This window comes from Octopus sinensis, linkage group LG13, assembly GCF_006345805.1.
Source record: "Octopus sinensis linkage group LG13, ASM634580v1, whole genome shotgun sequence".
Taxonomy (NCBI): Eukaryota; Metazoa; Mollusca; class Cephalopoda; order Octopoda; family Octopodidae; genus Octopus; species Octopus sinensis.
The window spans coordinates 68,461,958-68,481,583 of NC_043009.1; the positions used below are offsets into that span (position 1 = coordinate 68,461,958).

At 39.8% G+C, this 19,626-nt stretch overlaps 1 protein-coding gene across 13 annotated transcripts in view; it reads right to left on the minus strand.

The window, feature by feature from the left end:
* LOC115218343 (transmembrane protein KIAA1109 homolog) overlaps window positions 1–19,626 on the minus strand; it is a 275,576-nt gene that overhangs the window by 1,184 nt on the left and 254,766 nt on the right. For all 13 annotated transcript variants that reach the window (XM_029788097.2, XM_029788096.2, XM_036508510.1 and 10 more), the window contains 3 exons: window positions 11,156–11,332; window positions 6,207–6,335; window positions 611–767 (listed from right to left, as the gene is read on the minus strand). In XM_029788097.2, coding sequence (XP_029643957.1) covers window positions 611–767; window positions 6,207–6,335; window positions 11,156–11,332 — 463 coding nt within the window. The remainder of the gene's footprint in view (window positions 1–610; window positions 768–6,206; window positions 6,336–11,155; window positions 11,333–19,626) is intronic.

The window sequence follows — 19,626 nt, forward strand, 5'->3', positions numbered from 1 at the left end:
AATCTTTATTTCAATCTTTCCCTGGATAACAGACCAGTCTGTAACAGATAGATCAGCTGGAAATACAGGGTACTTCTTGTTTGCTCCATTTACATGAAGTGAGAAAGTGCATAAAGAAATGTTCTGAACAGAGACAAACAGAACATGGATTTGATCTCACAACCCATGAATCACAAGTTCAACATTTCATATGAGAAGGACTTACACAGAAACAAACAAACAAGAAAAGACTATTCTAATAATTAACTCGGCTGAAATATAAATAGCCATAGAAGCTATTATTGTCCAGTAACAATAATAATCGTTCCAAACAGAAGGCCTAAAGTTTTAAGGGAAGGAAAAAGAAATCAATTATATTGACCTCAGTATTAGTACTTTATTCTGACCCCAAAGAAATGAAGAGCAAAAGTAACCTTGGAGCAATTTGAACCCAGAATGTAAAGAAACAGCTTCTATGTTCTCAGTTTGAACCCTACTACAATCCCCTTTTTTTCCTCTCATCTTTTCCAGGTTCACAAAGTACCTTGTCGTCTGTTCCCCTTCACAATAAAATGTGTAACTTTGCACCCATTGTTTATTAATTAGAATTCCTGTATTTATTCATACATACCGAACTGTAGGTTCTAAGTGCCAAGTCTTGCATTCAAACTGGCGCCAGTCTTGCTTGAGAGCCACAGTTGGAACAATTAATTTCTTCCTCTCCATCTCTGGAGACTTGATTCCACTATTGGCTTTCGTTGAAGCGTTGAACCCGAGACGAGCTGTACCTAGGGAGAGAGGAAAAATGCAAAGATAAAACATACATCAAAATGGAACATTATACATCATTGTCTTTTAACATCTACTTTTCCATACTTGCATGGGTCAGACTGCGTTTATTGAGGCAGATTTTCTAAAGCCAGAACCCACGCAGCTGAGAAGCAACCCTCTTCATCTCTGTACTTCTATATATTCCAAATACAGTAAGATACAGGGTGGCACAATAAGATAAGAGTTAGGCTTGTAAAGCAGCAGAGACGATTCCTGGTTGAGACTGGAGTAGAAAACGTAAAAGTGGTGATGGAGGTGGTGGTGGTGTTGATGGGCTTCGAAAGAATAGAAGGTTGAAGTGTTAGACAGTCTTTGACTGATGTCAGTTTGGAAAACAGCCATTAAATGAGATAATGGGAATGTTCAGACAGTTTGACAGGATCTGGTGAGCCCAGCGTTGCATCATGCGCCAATGTCAGTTTCTATGGCTGGAGCCACACTGGGCTCCAGTGTCTGTTCTGGTATAGTTTCTACAGCTGGATGCCCTTCCTAATATCATCCCCTTTACAGAAGGTACTGAGTGCTTTTTATGTGGCACCAGCACCCGACACAATGATGGTTATGGTGATGATGATGATTTACTGGTTAAGCCTATGACCCACATTTCCATAAGCAATTCCAATTTCTTTTATTGACACAAGGAGGATCTTCAAGATAACAAATGATCCCCCCCCCAACTTCATCGTTTCTTATGACTTTGAATAAGACAAGCTAACAAAACGAATTTCATGAAGTCGCTCCACCCGTTAGAAACAGCAACCAGTCAACCTCAAATGACAACCTACCCTCTTAAAAAGGGGAGGACACATTGGACAATGTAGTCTTAGATACACAAGATCAGGTGCCTCAGTTTAGCTCCATGTCAGTAGCCCTGGCCAAGCAGACCTACATGGAGGGGGAATGGGTTCCACAATACATTCTTCCTCTTATAATCACCAAAAAATAATAACATGAATGATCAAGGCACAACTGAGCATGTCCCTTTCCAAATGGTAATTAACTGCTGTGAATGTGTGTGTGTGAGAGAGAGAGAATGTGTGTATACTTTCTTTATACACACCTATGCTTCATAGACTTCATTTATACATGCCAAATTCCAGCTCCACAAATAGAATATCTTTTGGCAATCAATCACATCATCATCATCATCATCAGTTGATGAGAGATGTCCTGGCTTGTTGTTGTTGTTGCTGCTGGTGCCAATTCCGAGAGCTGAGTGTTGCAGATACGGTCCTACCAACTGAGAGACCCAGTCTTCATCACAAAAGGTTAAAGGTGAAAAGTGTTTGAACTCTGACCTTTCATGAAGGTATTTGGTCAAAGGCTCAACACCAACACAACAATCAAAATAAACATTTAGCTTCAGTTTGATGTAGAGTATCTTGTGATTTCCTACATGTGTATATAAGCATGCACACATGAACACATACATTATATACACACACACACACAGACACATGTATGCAATATAATTCAAAATGTGCCACCATTAATGCAGACATACTTTTTCTCTCACCTCATTCCTTTCTGAAGAAGAGCACAGGCTCAAAGCATCAAAGACTTCTTCCATTTTCCCTGACTGTCAGACTAATACACCTTTGTGGTTCCTTTGCCTGTCTCTGTCTTTTATACACTTTTGAACTATACACACACACATGCATGCGTGCATGCACTTGATGTGGTTAGATTCCTAGCAGGGATCATAAACATATAGCAATGGAATCATCCATGACTATATTTCCTTAAACATAGATTTAGAAAAATCCTTTATCTTCCCCTCCTCCTCCCTGACCCACTCTTGCACCTTTCTTTTGCTCCCTCCCCCCACCACCACTGCATCCATCTCAATCACCATCTCTAATCATCTGTCATACGCATTTCACATTCTTCCAAACTTACCCTTTCTCTCTCTCTCTCCTCTGTGCTGTTCCTCACCATCAACACCTCGCTTATACACAATCACCTACTACATTGACCTCATATATTTACTGCAACCCCTCTCACCTCGACCCCAAACCTCTCCTATATTTCCCTCCATCATTTGCTAGTCCCTTCTCCTCCTGTCCACTCACCCGATCCCAAACCTCTGTACCACCTCACTTATTATCATCACCCTAAATGTCCCTCAAAAACAAATCCTCACATCTTTGCCATTATTGCTCTCTCTTCACCTTACTCTCCAAATCACTCTCCTTTTGTTTCCCAACAGGCTTATCCATGTACCCACCCAGCAACACGATGCCTACCCCTGTCCCTCTACATTTTCAATCTCACGACTGGCACAAAGCCATCCTCTCCTCAGTTCATGTTCTCCACTCCCAGTTGAAGGGGTTTTGTCTTGCAAGATTACTTGGTGAGTGATAGTGATGGTGCTACTTCAAAAGTGATGGTGTCACTTAAAAAGTGATGGTGCCGCTTAAAAAGCACCCAGTGCACATTGTGAAGTGGTTGGCATTAGGAAAGGCATCCAGTTTTAGGAACCAAGCCAAAACGGTCTATGGAGCTTGGTGTGGCTCCCAGCTGCTGTCAAACCATCCAACCAATGTCAGCATGGAAAACAGACATTAAATGACAATTACGATGATTACCCACCCAACCACTATATCCCTATTCTCTCTCAATAGACATGTTGTACCGTAAGAGTATGCCCTCACCAACTCTCTCTCTCTCTTTCCAGCTGATAAAGCCATACATCTCCCTCTTCAACAAGACACTCGTTACTCTTCCTGCATCATACTTCCACATCATTCAATACTACTCCCCCATTCAGTAGAAAAGTCTTGTCACATTGCAAGTTCCTTGGGGACCTCACCAGTGCCTGTGCCACAAAAACTGCCCAGCACACTCTGTAAAGTGTTTGACGTCCAGCTGGAGCACCGGAGCTCAGCACAGTCCTCTGGCTCATCAGTTTCTATCCAACTGTCCATGCCAGCATGGGAAACAAAATGAAGGTGGCGATGATAAGGATGGTGATGGATATTTGAATAGCAAGTCGTTTTACAGTTGCCTCTTCTGATCATCTTTCTGTCACTAACCACATCATAACGAAGTAGGAGGGATGCCTCTATCTCATAACCAAACAGACAGAAGCCGGCGGCTGGCTAATGTACCTTACTAATTAAATCCACAACATAATGACAAGCCACCTACTGCACATGTCATATATATATATATATATATATATATATATATACACATATATAAATCCAGTGTGGATGTACAACTGACTAATTATATTACAAATATAAGAGTAGCTCAATGAAGATAACAAATACAGCTTTTATTTGTGGGCTTAAATTATGCAACAACTGCAATGGTAATCAGTGCATACAATCAATAGCTGTGATAAGAGAATTTCCCATTAACCATTTCATAGAGGAAACACGATTGACATAACATTAGAAGTCTCTCATGATCAAAGACAAAGTGTACAAAAGCACTTAAACTAGGAAGAGAGGAGAGAGAGAGAGAGAGAGAGAGAGAGAGAGAGAAGAAAAGGACGCCAATAGAGTTTTCCTTCCTTTTCATTTTTTGGGGTGTTTTTTTTTTATGTATTTTTATGTATTTTTAACAACCTATATTGCATTAATCTGTTGAGTATCAAGAGATTACCACCATGATTTATTAGGTATAACAGATAATAGCAAGGTTGAAGTAGTAGATTAACCATGTATACCAACACAGGTGTGGTAAGTCTACGAGATACTGTAGGACCGAAGCAGGTGATACATGTACCCGACATAGTAGTAGTAGTAGTAGTAGTAGTAGCAGCAGCAGTAGCAGAAGGTATACGAAATACGCAAGATCTAGCAGTGCTGATTTTAGTAAACATAGGAAATGGCTGTGTCTGGAAATTTTGACACGATGCAGATTCACCGATTTCGACAATGATAAAGTGTATTGTTCTTTTATTCTTTCACTTGTTCCAGTCATTTGACTGCGGCCATGCTGGAGCACCACCTTTAGTCGAACAAGTCAACCCCCAGGATTTGTTCTTTTGTAAGCCTAGAACTTGTTCTATCGGTCTCTTTTGCTGAACCACTAAGTTGCAGGGATATAACTACACCAACATCGGTTGTCGACTGATGGTCAGGCGAAAACAAACACAGACACACACACATATATATATATAGCTATAGATATGACAGGCTTCTTTCAGTTTCCGTCTACCAAATCCACTCACAAGGCTTGGGTCAGCCCAAGGCTATATAGCAGAAGACACTTTCCCAAGATGCCACGCAGTGGAACTGAACCCAGAACCATGTAGTTGGGAAACAAGCTTCTTACCACACAGCCACTCCTGTGCCTTATATCAGCATTTTTTGAAATAAAAAAATGATAAAAAGTTTTATAAAAGCATTAAATAAGTCTTTATTCAACATGAAACATTAACGAAAACTTGATGATGTCATTTAAAATGAATTTCCCTACAGCAAAAATGCTTACGGTGACATTTCCTATAACCAGATATACCAGATCTGATTGGTATATCAAATATACCAGATCTGATATACAGCACTGATGAAGTAGATAGCCAGATACACCAGGCTTAACAATATTATTGATGTGCCAGATATATTAGGTCTAGTAGTTTTGGTAGGTGTGCTAGATGTATCAGCTGAACAGGTAGATATACCAGATGTCACATTGTAGAAGATAAAGGACAAATGAAACAAACTGAACAGTGATTATGTTGTTTTTTTTGTTGTTTTTTTCTAATAATTTTGAGGAAGAAAGGCATCTCTCAATCCTTTTCACAACTTTTAATACAGGTGAGATGAGAGGGAAATTTACCTGAATAAAGTTCACTCAACTTGCTAGAAATAGAAGCCAAATCTCTCCACACACACTCAGAATCACATAGCTAACATCCGGGAAAAAAAGCAGGATACAATGGACAATGAAGAGGATAATGATCATCATCACCATCATCATCATTTAACGTCTGTTTTCCATGCTGGCATGGGTTGGACAGTTTGACTGGGGACTGGTAAGCCAGAGGCCTGCCACAAGCTCGACTGTCTGCCTTGGCATGGTTTCTATGACTGGATGCCTTTCCTAATGCCAACCACTTTACAGAGTGGACTGGGTGCTCTTGACATGGCACCAGTATTGGTAATAGAAAAGAATGGATAGTTATGGCTGGAATCTCTGATCTGAGCCCTAAACAACATTTGCAAGAGTGTCTGATGAATCCTACACCCACCCACAATGCCACTGCAAATGTTTTAATACCAGAAAGTGAGAAAAAAAGAGAAAAAAAAAGTGAATTGTCATCAATCAGAAATGAAGAGGAAAACAAGTGTTTCACAGGATCTTCTCCCTGCTGAGAGTCAGCCTTGAAGGTGAAGATGTGACTGGAAAATCTGAAAAGAATAGTTCCATGCAGGACTTACTTTTATCTTTTTCTTTAATATAGGAGGAGACCAAGTCGTGTAGAAACCAGATCACTTCAGCATCCATAGCAACAGAAATATGGTCTTCAAATTCTGTGATGAAGCTGCATTCAACAATAGGTTTGTCTTCTGCAAAAATCAACAACAAATCAAACATTAGCAAAAGATTACATGAACACAGAATGGGTCCACAGTAAAGCTGCACAGGGGCCAACCGGGCTGTGGACAGCTGTGTTTATAGAGAGAGGTGTTTATGCATATAGGAGTCTGGTAGGTTTGAATATGTTGTTACTATGGATGTATAGAAGAGTATTTTGTTGTTGATGTCTGTATTATTGGAGTAGAAAAGACAGCACCCATCACTTTGGAAGTTAGTCTTAGACTGGACTTAACCCAAAGGCTTGTTTACTCCAAGGCTATAGGAGAAGACAATTGCTCAATGTGTCGTAGAGTCGATATAAAGCCATATACTGAAAAAGCAAACTTCTTAGCCATAACGCTGTAATAATGTGCGTGTATGCATGCGCATGCATGCATGTGTGTGTAGGGACTTTGGGTATTTGTCAAGACTCAGTGGTCAAACGTTTGCAGCTGGTCAGCTCATATCATGCTAGGACTTCAATCAGTGGTTTTAGTGCAGCTACAGTCATCAGAGGTAAATGCACTTGGAAATGATTTGAAAATTCTCATGGAGTTTGCTAACAGCCTTCGATAAAAGTTCTTCAAAGAGGGCTTTAAAGCTGGCAGAAGAAAGTCAATGCTTAAAGGAATGTGATACCTCAGGAGCTGTTGGTGCTTCAAAGGAATACGGTCCTCTGTGTGTGTGTGTGTGTGTGTGTTCACGCAAGTGTAGGTCTGCATCTAAGTGTAAATGTGAATATGTTACCTGTGTGTGTGTGTGTGTGTGTGTGTGTGTGTACATGGATGTCTGAATGACTGAGTGGAGATATCTAAAGAAAAAAATACAACAAAAACAAAAAGGCAAATAAGTCTTTGATAATAAAAGAAAACTAAATAAAAAAAAGCAAAGCAGAATAAAAAAAAAATCAATAGCATCAACATGACCTCCAAAGTGACATGAGAGGAGCAGCAGCAGCAGCAGCAGCCAGTGTAAGAAAAGAAGTTTTTGAAGGTTGCACCATAAATAAACAGATGAAATGTCTTCTTCAAGTGATTCTTCAGCAACCTTTTTTTTTTTTTATTTCTATCTTGACAAATAATCATTTGAAGTAGAGTCACAGAGAGTATTTATTAGAGAGAGAGAGAGAAGCCATGGAGTGGCCCGAGGGCCAAGCACTGAGATGAGCAGAGTAGGTAACAGTTGAGAGGTAAGTAGTGCAACAAATTAGTTATTAAGGTGTGTGTGTGTGAAGGAGATGTAGACAGTAACAAGTGCTGTCCTAATTGTTGTGGGGATATTGGTACATGGCCCTGAAGGCTGACACTAGTACTAAATTACTAACTAACTTAACAATAATAATGATGATGATGTTTTCTGTTATAGGCACAAGGCCTGAAATTGGGGAGGATGTAGGGCTAGTCAATTACAGTGACCCCTTCCCCATCCCCTAATAGTACTTATTTTATTGACCCTGAAAAGATGAAAAGCAAAGCTGACCTCAGCAGAATTTGAACTCAGAACATAAAGACAAAATGAGAAGAGGAAGAAGAAGATAGTAGTGGTAGTAGTGGAGGTGGTAGGAGGAGGAGGAGAGAAAAGTGAAGAATATTAGAGTGATACATAACAGGGGGAGGGAGACAGACAGACAGACAGACAGACATGGTTGAAGAAAGACATTTATTTCTCATCTTTTGAGGTAACAAAGATAAACACAGAAATAAAGAGAAAGAAAACAAGAGGGAAAATAGAGAGAGAAGAGGAATGAATGGGAAGGAAGGTGGGAAGGAAAGAAGGAAGAAGAAGAGCACAGAGAAAGTAAAAATTGGGAAAAAGAGGAGAGAGAAAAGAGAGGGTGGAGAAAGGAGAGGGAGGGAGAGAGACAGAGAGATGAGAAGAGGAAGAGGTAGCTAAAGAGAAATGAGAAGAGGAATCCAAGAGAAGAAGTTGTAGGATGCTGTTGATGATGATGATGATGATGATGACAACGGCAGGAAAAGAGAAAACAAGACAACAACAGAGAGAGAATAAGGTTAAAGAAAGAGTAAGGGTGGGAGAAGGAAGAAAAAAAGTAAGGATTGAAATTAAAACGACAGGGAGCAGAACCCAGACTGAATGATCGGTGGGGGTCAAAGAGATCTTTAAGGATCCTAAAGACAAACCGCCCTCACTCACCACCTCATAATTCTACCAGATTGATATATTCTAAATCCAAAGTGACACCCATTACAAGAAGGTTTAACATAGAAATTGGTCCATTTGCATATAAATTGGTCCAGTAAGTCTTTCTACAGCTGACCATTCTTAGGACTGACCATTCAACTGTGAAATGAGAGTTAATACATGTTTTAAAGAATGCAGTAGAGTCTCATGCTTGTAACATAAAGGCTAGTTGAGGAACTTGGAATATCTGCAATTCACAGGCAAAAACTCCCTCTGAGACTCAATAAAATCGTGGAATCAAAATTTTTGTAAAGAACAAACAATGCAGAGGAGAGTGAATTATGTGTTTAAAACAACCAATTGATGAAAACCAGGGACATGTTTCAGTCTTATTTAACCTCCTCAATGAAGCAAGGCTTAGAGGTGATAAGCATACACACACACACATACACACACACACACACATATATATATATATATATATAATATATATATATATATATATATATATATACCCACTCCCTTGAGCACTATCTTTATTTTGTCAAAAATTCAGTTTCCTTAGCTTTTATTTATTAGTGTGGGACCCAAATTTTCTTTTGGGGTGCAACCCAAGTTCCCGGGCCTTTGCTTGTATTTAGAATACAAAATCCTCTAGAGTTTTGTTTTGGTCTATTATCATGACTTCCTCTGCCTATTAATGTTAGATGTTTCTTTTCTCCAAAGTTATTTTACACAGGAAAACTGCAAGACATTCTAAATGGCACACCAATGAAAAATTTCCTTGAAATATTTTAGTAGTGCAGCCTGATGATGAGCCATGTCTCATGGGTCCTCTGCTGCCTCCTCCTCCTCATACTTTACACACTTCATTTATTTGGTACAGTTCTATATTCAAGAGATGAGGAATTATGTACATTATTTACATTTGATGGATATTTGTCCTCATCTTGTTTGTTGTTAACACAACGTTTCGGCTGATATATCATCCAGCCTTCATCAGGTGTCTTGGAGAAATTTCGAACCTAGGTTCTCATTCCTAAGGTATTTTTCGATATTATTATTATTATTATTATTATTATTATTATTCAGGTCACTGCCTGGAATCGAACTGGGAATCTTGGGGTTAGTAGCCCGTGCTCTTAGCCACTACACCATATGCCTTGCCTGTGGGCAATTACGGAGTGAATTTTTAGGGCTTATAAATCTAATGTTTTTCTATCCTTCCTTAATACCAGTTCTAACATACCACTCATATCTGCACTCAGTCTGCACTCGAGAATGAAGTTAAAATAACAGAATGCCACTGGAAAATACGAAAACTAAAAGAAGCAGCACATATGATAGGACACAACAACTCCAAGATTCCGAGTTCAATTCCAGGCAGTGACCTGAATAATAATAATAATAATAATAATAATAATAATAATAATAGTAATAATAATAATAATAATAATAATAATAATAACATAACCCAGGTTCGAAATTTCCCCAACACACCTGATGAAGGCTGGAGGGTATATCAACTGAAACGTTGTGTTAACAACAAACAAGGTGAGGACAAATATCCGTCAAATGTAAATAATGTACATAATTCCTCATCTCTTAAATATAGAACTGTATTCCACTAGAATAGTTTCATAGTTATAACTTTCAGAGAGAGAGAGAGAGGGAGAGGGCGTGGAGGGAGGGATGAGGAGAGAGAAGGAGAGAGAGAGAGAGTGAGAGAAAGAGGATGCAGGTTTATACAGTTGAATGGCTACAGTTTCCAGAAAGTTGAATCTAATTCAACATCAGTGTGGTTGGAATCACACATACTTAGACGTAATTTCGTAGTCGGATTGTTTGTTTTATCAGTCAATATCCAGGAGAAATTACCTGGTCAGTGTAGATTAATGAACTGGTACAGGAGATGAATTATGTCACACTCCATAAAGCAGAGGATTTCACTGGAAGGAGATATATTACTTATTGGAATATACTGTTCGAAAACAATTTCCAGGTTAAAACCTTGGAAGAGACGGTGTTCTGTGATGTTCGACATAATTATTCCTCTTAACACTAATTGCCAACTTTACTCTGCATGGATGACTTATTCTCAATACAAACTGACACAGGAGTTAAACAATGAGACGGATCATAAGAAGGGTTGGAATTGTGACCCTTTTGTAGTCAGGAACCTACGTTTTTAACCCTAAAATTTTATACATACACACACACACACACACACACACACATGCATACATACATACAAGAACACAATGGGATTTAAAATTTACTACAGCTGTTTTGGTAGCACCTTATTGATGTCTTCACAGATGACATCATAGGGTAAATCCACCAGGTAAAATTTTCAACAGGTAAAAAGAGCTGTGGTAAAACTTTTTCTGATGTCCTACGAGTTGATGTGCTTAGATTCTAATCACTTCTATAACTAATCAACACACACACAGATGTATGTAACTATAAGTATTATTTCCTAATGAAGACATGGGAGGGCTACATATACGGCCTATGCTAATGAAGATACTTCACTAATTACAGTGTCCAATGGGTATAGAGCTGTGGCACCTGACAACATTCCAGGTGTGAGGTGCTCAACCTATACCTTCACTTGACAATGACTTGAAATAATAAACACGGTCAGACAAAGACTCAGGTTACATACCTTCCATGGAGGGTTCATGTTCCCCTTGGAAATGTTTCGTCTTGAAATGCATTTGCATTGAAGGGAAAGCAAAAATAATTTCTCGATCATGACTGTAGTCCTGGGTTTTCCGTGATTTTTTATGTTCCGTTGGACTTTCCGGTTTGTCGTGCTGGATGGCAGGAAACGTGTCAAGATCTGAAAGTAAACAACATTGCTTCATTAGAAAGTGGAAATAAAAAAGGAGAGTTACAGTTATGATCTCAATAACGACCCTGTCTGTTTCTTAATTACAGATACTCTCTGTAGATACGAACATGTTAAGTTTTATAGCATGGATACCGTTATTTTAGTCAGAGAGGAAAGGTAGCAGCTTTGACTTTTGCAGGTCATCCTAGTCTGATAAGATAGGTGCTGCATCGAACCAACGCAGGAAAACTGTGGGCAGAGTAGGGCAACCAAAGGTTTGGTCCACTAAAGGCACACAACAACTAGGTATTTCTCCGTCTTATTTTTAATTTCATTCTGGAGGAAGGTGCTATACCTATGGCTTTCACAGGCCCTCTCAGATGCATCAGAAACAGATGCAGTTAGCATTTCACTCTTTGAGTTTGCTGTGTCTGTTGACTTGCAATCGTTTATGTAGAAGGAAGGAATCTCAAAAAGGCCAATGTTCTGAAGAGAAAGGACAAGGCTTAGGGTTTTGAGTTTAATGTGGAACCTAAGAGGTGAACGTGATATGGGTGATGAAAGAAAGAGACCTGAATGAGTTGAGAATGCCTGAAGAGAGGGTAGCATGTGATTAACCATCTCCAAGGGGCAGAGGACATTGCAGTAACATAAAAACTGGAGGGGGGGATATTTAACCCTTTAGCATTTAGATTATTCTGTCAAATGTAAGGATTATTCATTCCCATTGTTTTGGATTAATCATGGATTATCTTGTAGCTTTGGGAAATGATGTCATTGTTTATGTTTAGGATGACATTGCAAGGTAGGTGTGAAAGGTCAGATGTCGACACAAAACAAGTAGAATATTTGGGTTGGCATATGGGCAGTTTAAATGCTAAAGGGTTAATGTTTATGGATTCACAGAGAGAGGAAGGAGACTGAGATGAAGAAAAAGACAAAACAGAAGATGAAGTGGGGAAAGAAGAGGAGAAGGAAGAGAAAAGAAAACAGGTAAACTAAGGTAGACAAGTAGTGAAATGTGATACAGGTTGTGTTCTCCAGATGTGTCCACCTCTTCAGAGCAGGCAGCGAGTTACTTAGAAATGGTTAGTAACATCAATAAAACTGTATTATGATATTTGTTTACATGGAGTCTCAAAGAATAGTGTGTGTGTGTGTGGGGGGGGTATGCGTGTGCGTGTGTGAAGCTGAATAAAGTACATCATTATAAGAGTGTGTGATGAGCAGGAGAGGGATGAGTGAGTGGGAAGAAGAGAGAAATGAGTGAAGAGGGAGAGAGGGAAAAATGAGAGAGAGAAAGAAGATAGGAGAAAAAACACTTCTAAATGTCTTTATAAAACCTTGTAGTGTTTATCATCCATACATGATACGTCTTGAGAAGACTGTGAAATGCAGTCCAGAAATGGACAACGGATGTAGGATGATGATTGATGTATGCATTTATGCATATGGTAAGTATTGTGGAAGTCAGCTCCTGCAAAGCCTGTTCCACAAAACTGTTTCCAGTCCCAGGCTGCCAACACTTCCCCTCACTTCAGACCTGAATGTGACATCGCATATCAAGTGGATTACCACAAATCACAAGATTCTTAGCATGTGTTCAATACCCAACCGATTTTGATTTTTGCCTTTGATCAAGTCAATAACCACGAGTCAGTTTCCGTCTACCAAATCCACCCACAAAGCCTTGGTTGGCCCACGGCTATATTAGAAGACACTTGCCCAAGGTGCCATGCAGTGGAACTGAACCTGGAACAATGTGATTGGGAAGTAAGCTTCTTACCACACAGCCAAGCCTGCACCTATGTGCACAGGATGAAGGTGCAGACATCCACCTGCTCAAATCAGATGCATGTTTCCTTAACCACTTTACCCCCCCCCCCCCCCACATCATTAATGGACTCAATTTGGCTTAACATCACAAATTCTCATTTATTCCTCCGATCAAATATCTCCGGCTGTGCTCTCAGGAATCCATTTGCCATCAATAAACTGGGTGAAAAATAAAAAGAGCTGGTTTCTTTCTGCCAGACGGACGGACGGACTCGCCCTTCAATGCCACTGCATGGGAACGGAGAAGTTTTCAACAATTGCTTCTGACAAGCCACTGGAATACAACACTAGCAGTAGCGATGGTAGGGGCAGTGGTTGTAGTGGTGGTGGTGGTGGTTTTAATGGTGGCAGCAGCAGCAGCTGTAGTAGTAATAGTAGTAGTAGTAGTAGTAGCAGCAGCGTGTGCTAGAAGCAGCTAGCCAACAGGTCAGAATATCAATAGAGATTGGTGATGGATTGGATAAACATTGCTTTGCCTAAATGAATGGTGTTTGGTGTTCCGTCACACAGCATAAACAGCAGAACAAAGCAGGTTCTGTAGAGAAAATGGAATTGGTACTCAACATGGATCGTACCACCAGAGGGGGGGAGAGGGGAGACAGGGGGAGACAGGGGAGGGGGGGGGCAAATGGAAATGAGAACTTAGTAAACAGAGGAACAAATTGCACAGCAAAAAGAAAACGGAGAAACAGTGGGAGAGAGGGGGATTCAGAGAGAGTTGAAGGGGAGGAGAGAGAGAGAAGAAAAAGGAGAGGAAGGAGATGGGGGGGAGAACTATTAAGACTAAAATTAAAAGAATATATGATGAAACAGACTCCACTCAAACTAAACAATAAAGAGAAAAGGAAAACTAAAAAGCTGCAAAGGATGGTGGCAGGGTGAGGGGGGGAATCAATATGTAAAATATAAATATAAATAGGTATAGGTGTGGCTGTGTGGTAAGAAATTTGCTTACCAGCCACATGGTTCCAGGTTCAGTCTCACTGCGTGGCACCTTGGGCAAGTATCTTCTACTATAGCCTAGAGCCAACCAAAGCCTTGTGAGTGGATTTGGTAGACGGAAACTGAAAGAAGCCCATCATGTGTGTGTGTGTGTGTGTGTGTGTGTGTGTGTGTGTGTGTGTGTGTGTGTCTGTGTCTTTGTGTATTTGTCCCCCCCCCCACCATATGACAACCAGGCTTTACCAAAAGTACTAGGGTCAATTCATGACTAAAATTCCTCAAGGTGGTGCCCCAGCATGGCCACAGTCTAATGACTGAAACAAGTAAAAGATATAAAACAAAAGATATTTGGAATAAAAAAACAACTTTTCCTTCAATTCAATAATAATCAGAAATTACATCCAAGTTATTGTTGTTGTGGACATTGATGTTGTTTAGACCCAGATCTATCTAGACCGAGCATGTTATGATCAAAGGCAATCCAGCCATGACCACTTCATCGTTCCATGGTTATTCAGGACTACATTGTCCAATGTCTCCCTTTTTCTTTATTTAAGAATGGGGTTGTGATTTGGAGGAGTTCTAGCTGTTATTTCACGCAAATCGTGTGACCACATATAAGGATTCATAAAGATCTCGTTGATGTTGCTGTTGTTTCTGAGGGATATAACACTCAACGGATATCTACACACGAAATGGAAACGATGCCGATATTGAAAGGCAAACCAAAACATTAGCACAATGTTTACTTAGATGGGAATCGATATCACCATAGCAGAGGAGAGGAAGGAGAGAGAGAGAAAGAGAGAGAGAGAGAGAGAGTAGAAAGGATAGAGAGGGCTTACAAAGCACAGCAAAAAATAGCAGCAGCAGAGCATGAAGCATGTCTTTGGGGTTGTAAAATATATATCAAGAAGGAGAGAGAGAGAGACAAACAGACAGACAGAGCCTGTTAGCAGCAAATAGGAGTAACTTTGTCACAATCGATCCAGCAACTTGCTACACATACCATTGGCTTGCAGTGACAACTTACAACCCACAAAAAATGAAATTCCTCATTTATGGTAATAATAATAATAATAATAATAATAATAATAATAATAATAAAACAAATTACATAATTCAGCAATATTCCATTTATATTTTCCAATTTTTACATTGTATTGATTTTGCTACAAAATATCCTCTCCCCATCTCTCCCTCTCCCTCTCTCTCTCTCTCTCTCTCTGTTCCTTCCTCCCACTGCCACCCTGAATTGAAAATGAAACAATTCTTCAAAAATGCAGGGTTTGGTAATGAGAATAGAAAAGAAGACGACTCCAAACTCGGTGCTGCTAATTCCCGATCGGTGCCGTTCTATGTCAGCAGCCAATAAGCAACTTTGAGAAGATGGATTGAATGGTATTGCAGAGAGGGGGGGGATGGATCGATGACATGCAATATTTTAGAAGTTTCATGGAATTTTTACATGTGTGCAAATAAGCGTGTATGATGTGCATGTGTAGATATGTGCGTGTGTGTGTGTGTGTGAGAGAGAGAGGGAGAGAGAAGCAGAGAGAGGGAGAGAGAAGCAGAGAGAGGGAGAGAGAAGCAGAGAGAGAAAAGCAGAGAGAGAAAAGCAGAGAGAGAAAAGCAGAGAGAGAGAGAGAGAATCAGAGAGAGGGAGAGAGAAGCAGAGAAAGAAAAGCAGAGAGATGGAGAGAGAAGCAGAGAGAGAAAAGCAGGGAGAGAGAGAAGCAGAGAGAGAGAGAAGCAGAGAGAGAGAGAAGCAGAGAGAGAGAGAGAAGCAGAGAGAGAGAGAGAAGCAGAGAGAGATTAAATATGTATTAAAAATCTTTTCTAAACTGAAATATGCACATGAACACACACACACACACACACCTGTCTCAGTTTCTGATGAAGTTCATATTGTATTCATGCGTGTGTTAGAGAGAAGGCGGGAACCAAGAAACTTTATTTATATATATATATATAGAGAGAGAGAGCCATAAACAGAAGTTAGATATTAGATACACAAGTGAGAGAGAGAGAGAGAGAGAGAGGGAGGGAGAGAGAAAAGCAAAGAGTAAGTAAGATAGAGGAGAGAAGAGAAACTCAAGAGAGAAAAGCGAAAGAGTGACTTTATAAAGGTCATCCTTGATCACCAGTTTCAATTTCCCTTCTCCCATGCTGGCATGGGTTGGACGAGAAGCCCACTAGGCGCAGTCGTCGTCCTGCAGTTGAAGAGTTTCAGTGATGCCAACACAATGAGGTCCTTTATTGCACTGGTCTTGACACGTTCAGCTGCCAAACTGCAAACCATTCGGCTGAGGCAAAACACACACGTCCCCAGAAACCAGGCAGTGTCCATGCAAAGACATGCAAAGACCAGGACATGAACCCTCCCACCAATGCCACAGCCTATTTAATCATTCATTTGTCATCATTCAACATCCGTTTTCCATGCTGACAAGGGTTCGATGGTTTCACGGGAACCGGCAAGGCCAGGAACCACAACAGGTTCCGTTGCCTGTTTTGATAGGGTTTCAACAAAGCTGGATGCCCTTCCTAACACCAACCACTTTACACAATATACTGAAGGCTTTTTACATGGCACCATCACCAGTGCTTACATAAATATATATCATTGCTGTTATGTTAAACTGTCGTCTGTCCAAATTTGGCCAAATGCGTTTTTTTTTTCAATATTTATTTTTGCTTGCAACAGTTTGGTCAAACTATCGTATCTCCAGCTATTTTAGAGGCCAAGATATGAAGATTGTCAAAGTGTAGTAGAACGGGTTAGCATTTTCCAAAAGTGTAATAAGTTCCACATACAACAGTTTTGAAAAAATATTTCCGACTGAAAATATCATACATGTGTGTCATTGTTCTTAGTAGCACTATGACCCTCCCCTCAGCCCCATTCCCTACCCTGTTGCTGCTGCTCTTGAACCAGACTTTTTGTACCGTTCTTGTACCATGAGTTACAAGAATGGTACAAAAATCCGGGTTCAAGTGACAGGGACAAAAACACATCAACAGTTTGTCAAGCGATGGGGAGGGGGACAAACACAGACACAGTGACACGTACACAAAGATAGATATATACATATACATATATATGACGAGCTTCTTTCAGTTTCCATCTATCAAATCCACTCACAAGGCTTTGGTCGGCCCAAGGCTATAGTAGAAGAGACTTGCCTAAAGTGCCACACAGTAGGACTGAACCCAGAACTATGTGATTGGGAAACAAGCTTCTAACCACACAGCCATTCTGGCACCTGAACAATATAAATAAATAAGCATTACATTGAACAGAGTAATCTGAATGCAAAAGGGATAAAAAGATGTTTTTTCCCTTTTAAAAATATAATTTCATGAATTCAGAGCTGAGGGAATTAAATCCCTGAAACCACCATTTCATTTCATTACTTCATGTTCACTGATAAGGACGCTTCACTAAGGTTAACCACTCAAAATCCTTAGGCAGAAGGAAATAATTTCTTTTTACCAAGACACAGTTACACACACACACACACACATACTTACGCATGCACACACACACAAAGCAATGCTCTAATCACTCCATACATACACCCTTACAACTGACGGCTGATACAAATTTACTTCTTGCATGCCAGACACCAACAGAGAGCGCTAAGGTCAGTCATTCATAGTTATTATCTCTCTTACAAGTGAATTGGCCATACACAAGCTGTGCAAATATATTACCCACTCGTACTAATACAATTAGCTTTTGTCAAAATACAACAACAGATAACGGTAAGCTATGTGCTTTCAGTGTTCTGCTACGGTTTGTTCTTTTTGTTTTTTGGTTTTTTCCTTTTACTTCAAAAAGTTACCAGAAAATTTTCCAACCATTTTTTTGGTTCTTTTATTCAATTATTTAGGATCTTACCCATTTTATTTTTACATTTTGTCTATATATTTTTGTAGGTTTTATATTTACATTTTTTTCATCTCTCCATATCTTGACCTGGATAGAATGTTGGTTCAGGAAATTTCAAATGCTTCATTCATATTACCGGAGTTAGGAAGAATTAATTATTTCACAGCTACAAGTCCCCCACACCTTACCTCTGATAAATAGAAACTTGCTTTTTTTTTTTTGTTATCATTATTTATTTTGAAGAAAAGCAATTCAATGAAAGAAGTCAACTTTGAAATCAGCACAATACGTCAGCCTCTTCATCACAACTGCTGAATCTGGTCTCAAAACTTACTATTTATTTAGGGATAATTTTCTTTTTCTTCTTTTTGGTAGTGTTTCCACATGTCCCTCACATATCCTTTTTTTTCCTTCTTCCTCTCTAATACAATTTCCAGTTGGATGCGTCTAAGAAATAAACACACTCACTCGTAAAGGTAAACACTAGACTGAGAGAAACTAATAGATTATTCTATCTTGTCTAGAGCTGTGAGACTGTCGGGATGAACTTAGCAGAGAAGAAGAAGAAGCAGAAATATAACAGCAGAGATGTGGACGTCTGCAACAAGCAACTGCTGTGGATTTTATCCGAGTCCAAAATGATGATGTATAAAACTTACTTGAGCATTATCTGACTTCAAGACTGATCAGGCTGGAGCCTGGTGCAGCTTCCTGGCATCCCGGACCCCAGTTGGACCATCCAACCAATGCCAGCATGAAAAACGGACGTTGAACAATGATGATGATGATGCTGATGACTACAACTTTACCATTCTTCCCAGCTATTTCTACCTACCTTTACATAATGCAAGGTAGCCATGTATCTCCTTTATAAAAAGACACCAGTCCTGTCCCCTTCAACACCTCACATAAAGCCACCTTCCTCTCTGCCCCACTTTCCACTTAGTCAAGTGGGTTACCTCTTTGTAGTGCAAGTACTTAGCAACCTCACTATTGTCAGTGCTGTGAAAAAAATCGCCTCATGCTGTAAAGGGGTTGGTGTTAGGAAGGGCGTCCAGTCATAGAAACTATGCGAATACAGTCATTGGAGCAGGGAGCAGTTGTCCAATTTGCTGGATCCTAAAGAACCATCCAACCCATGTCTGCATGGAAGAGACAGATGGTGAATGATGATGATGATGGTAATGTCATTTTCGTATATTAGTACATACATACACACACACACACATACATGTATATATTTTTATATATAGTAAAAACTATATTCAATAAAAACACAAAATAAAAACAGCAAAAATCTGTCAACATCCACTTCCGATGTATCTATAAAGAAGGCTGTATATAAAAAGGTACACCCACATAAATTCAACATAGCCTTGGGCTGACCAAAGACCTGTGAGTGGATCTGGTAGACAGAAACTGAAAGAAGCCTGTCGTATATATATGTATATATATGTTGTGTATCTTATTTCTTTATTGCTCACAAGGGGCTAAACATAGAGGGGACAAACAAGGACAGACAAAGGGATCGAGTCGATTACACCGACCCCAGTGCATAACTGGTACTTAATTTATCGACCACGAAAGGATGAAAGGCAAAGTCGACCTAAGCGGAATTTGAACTCAGAAC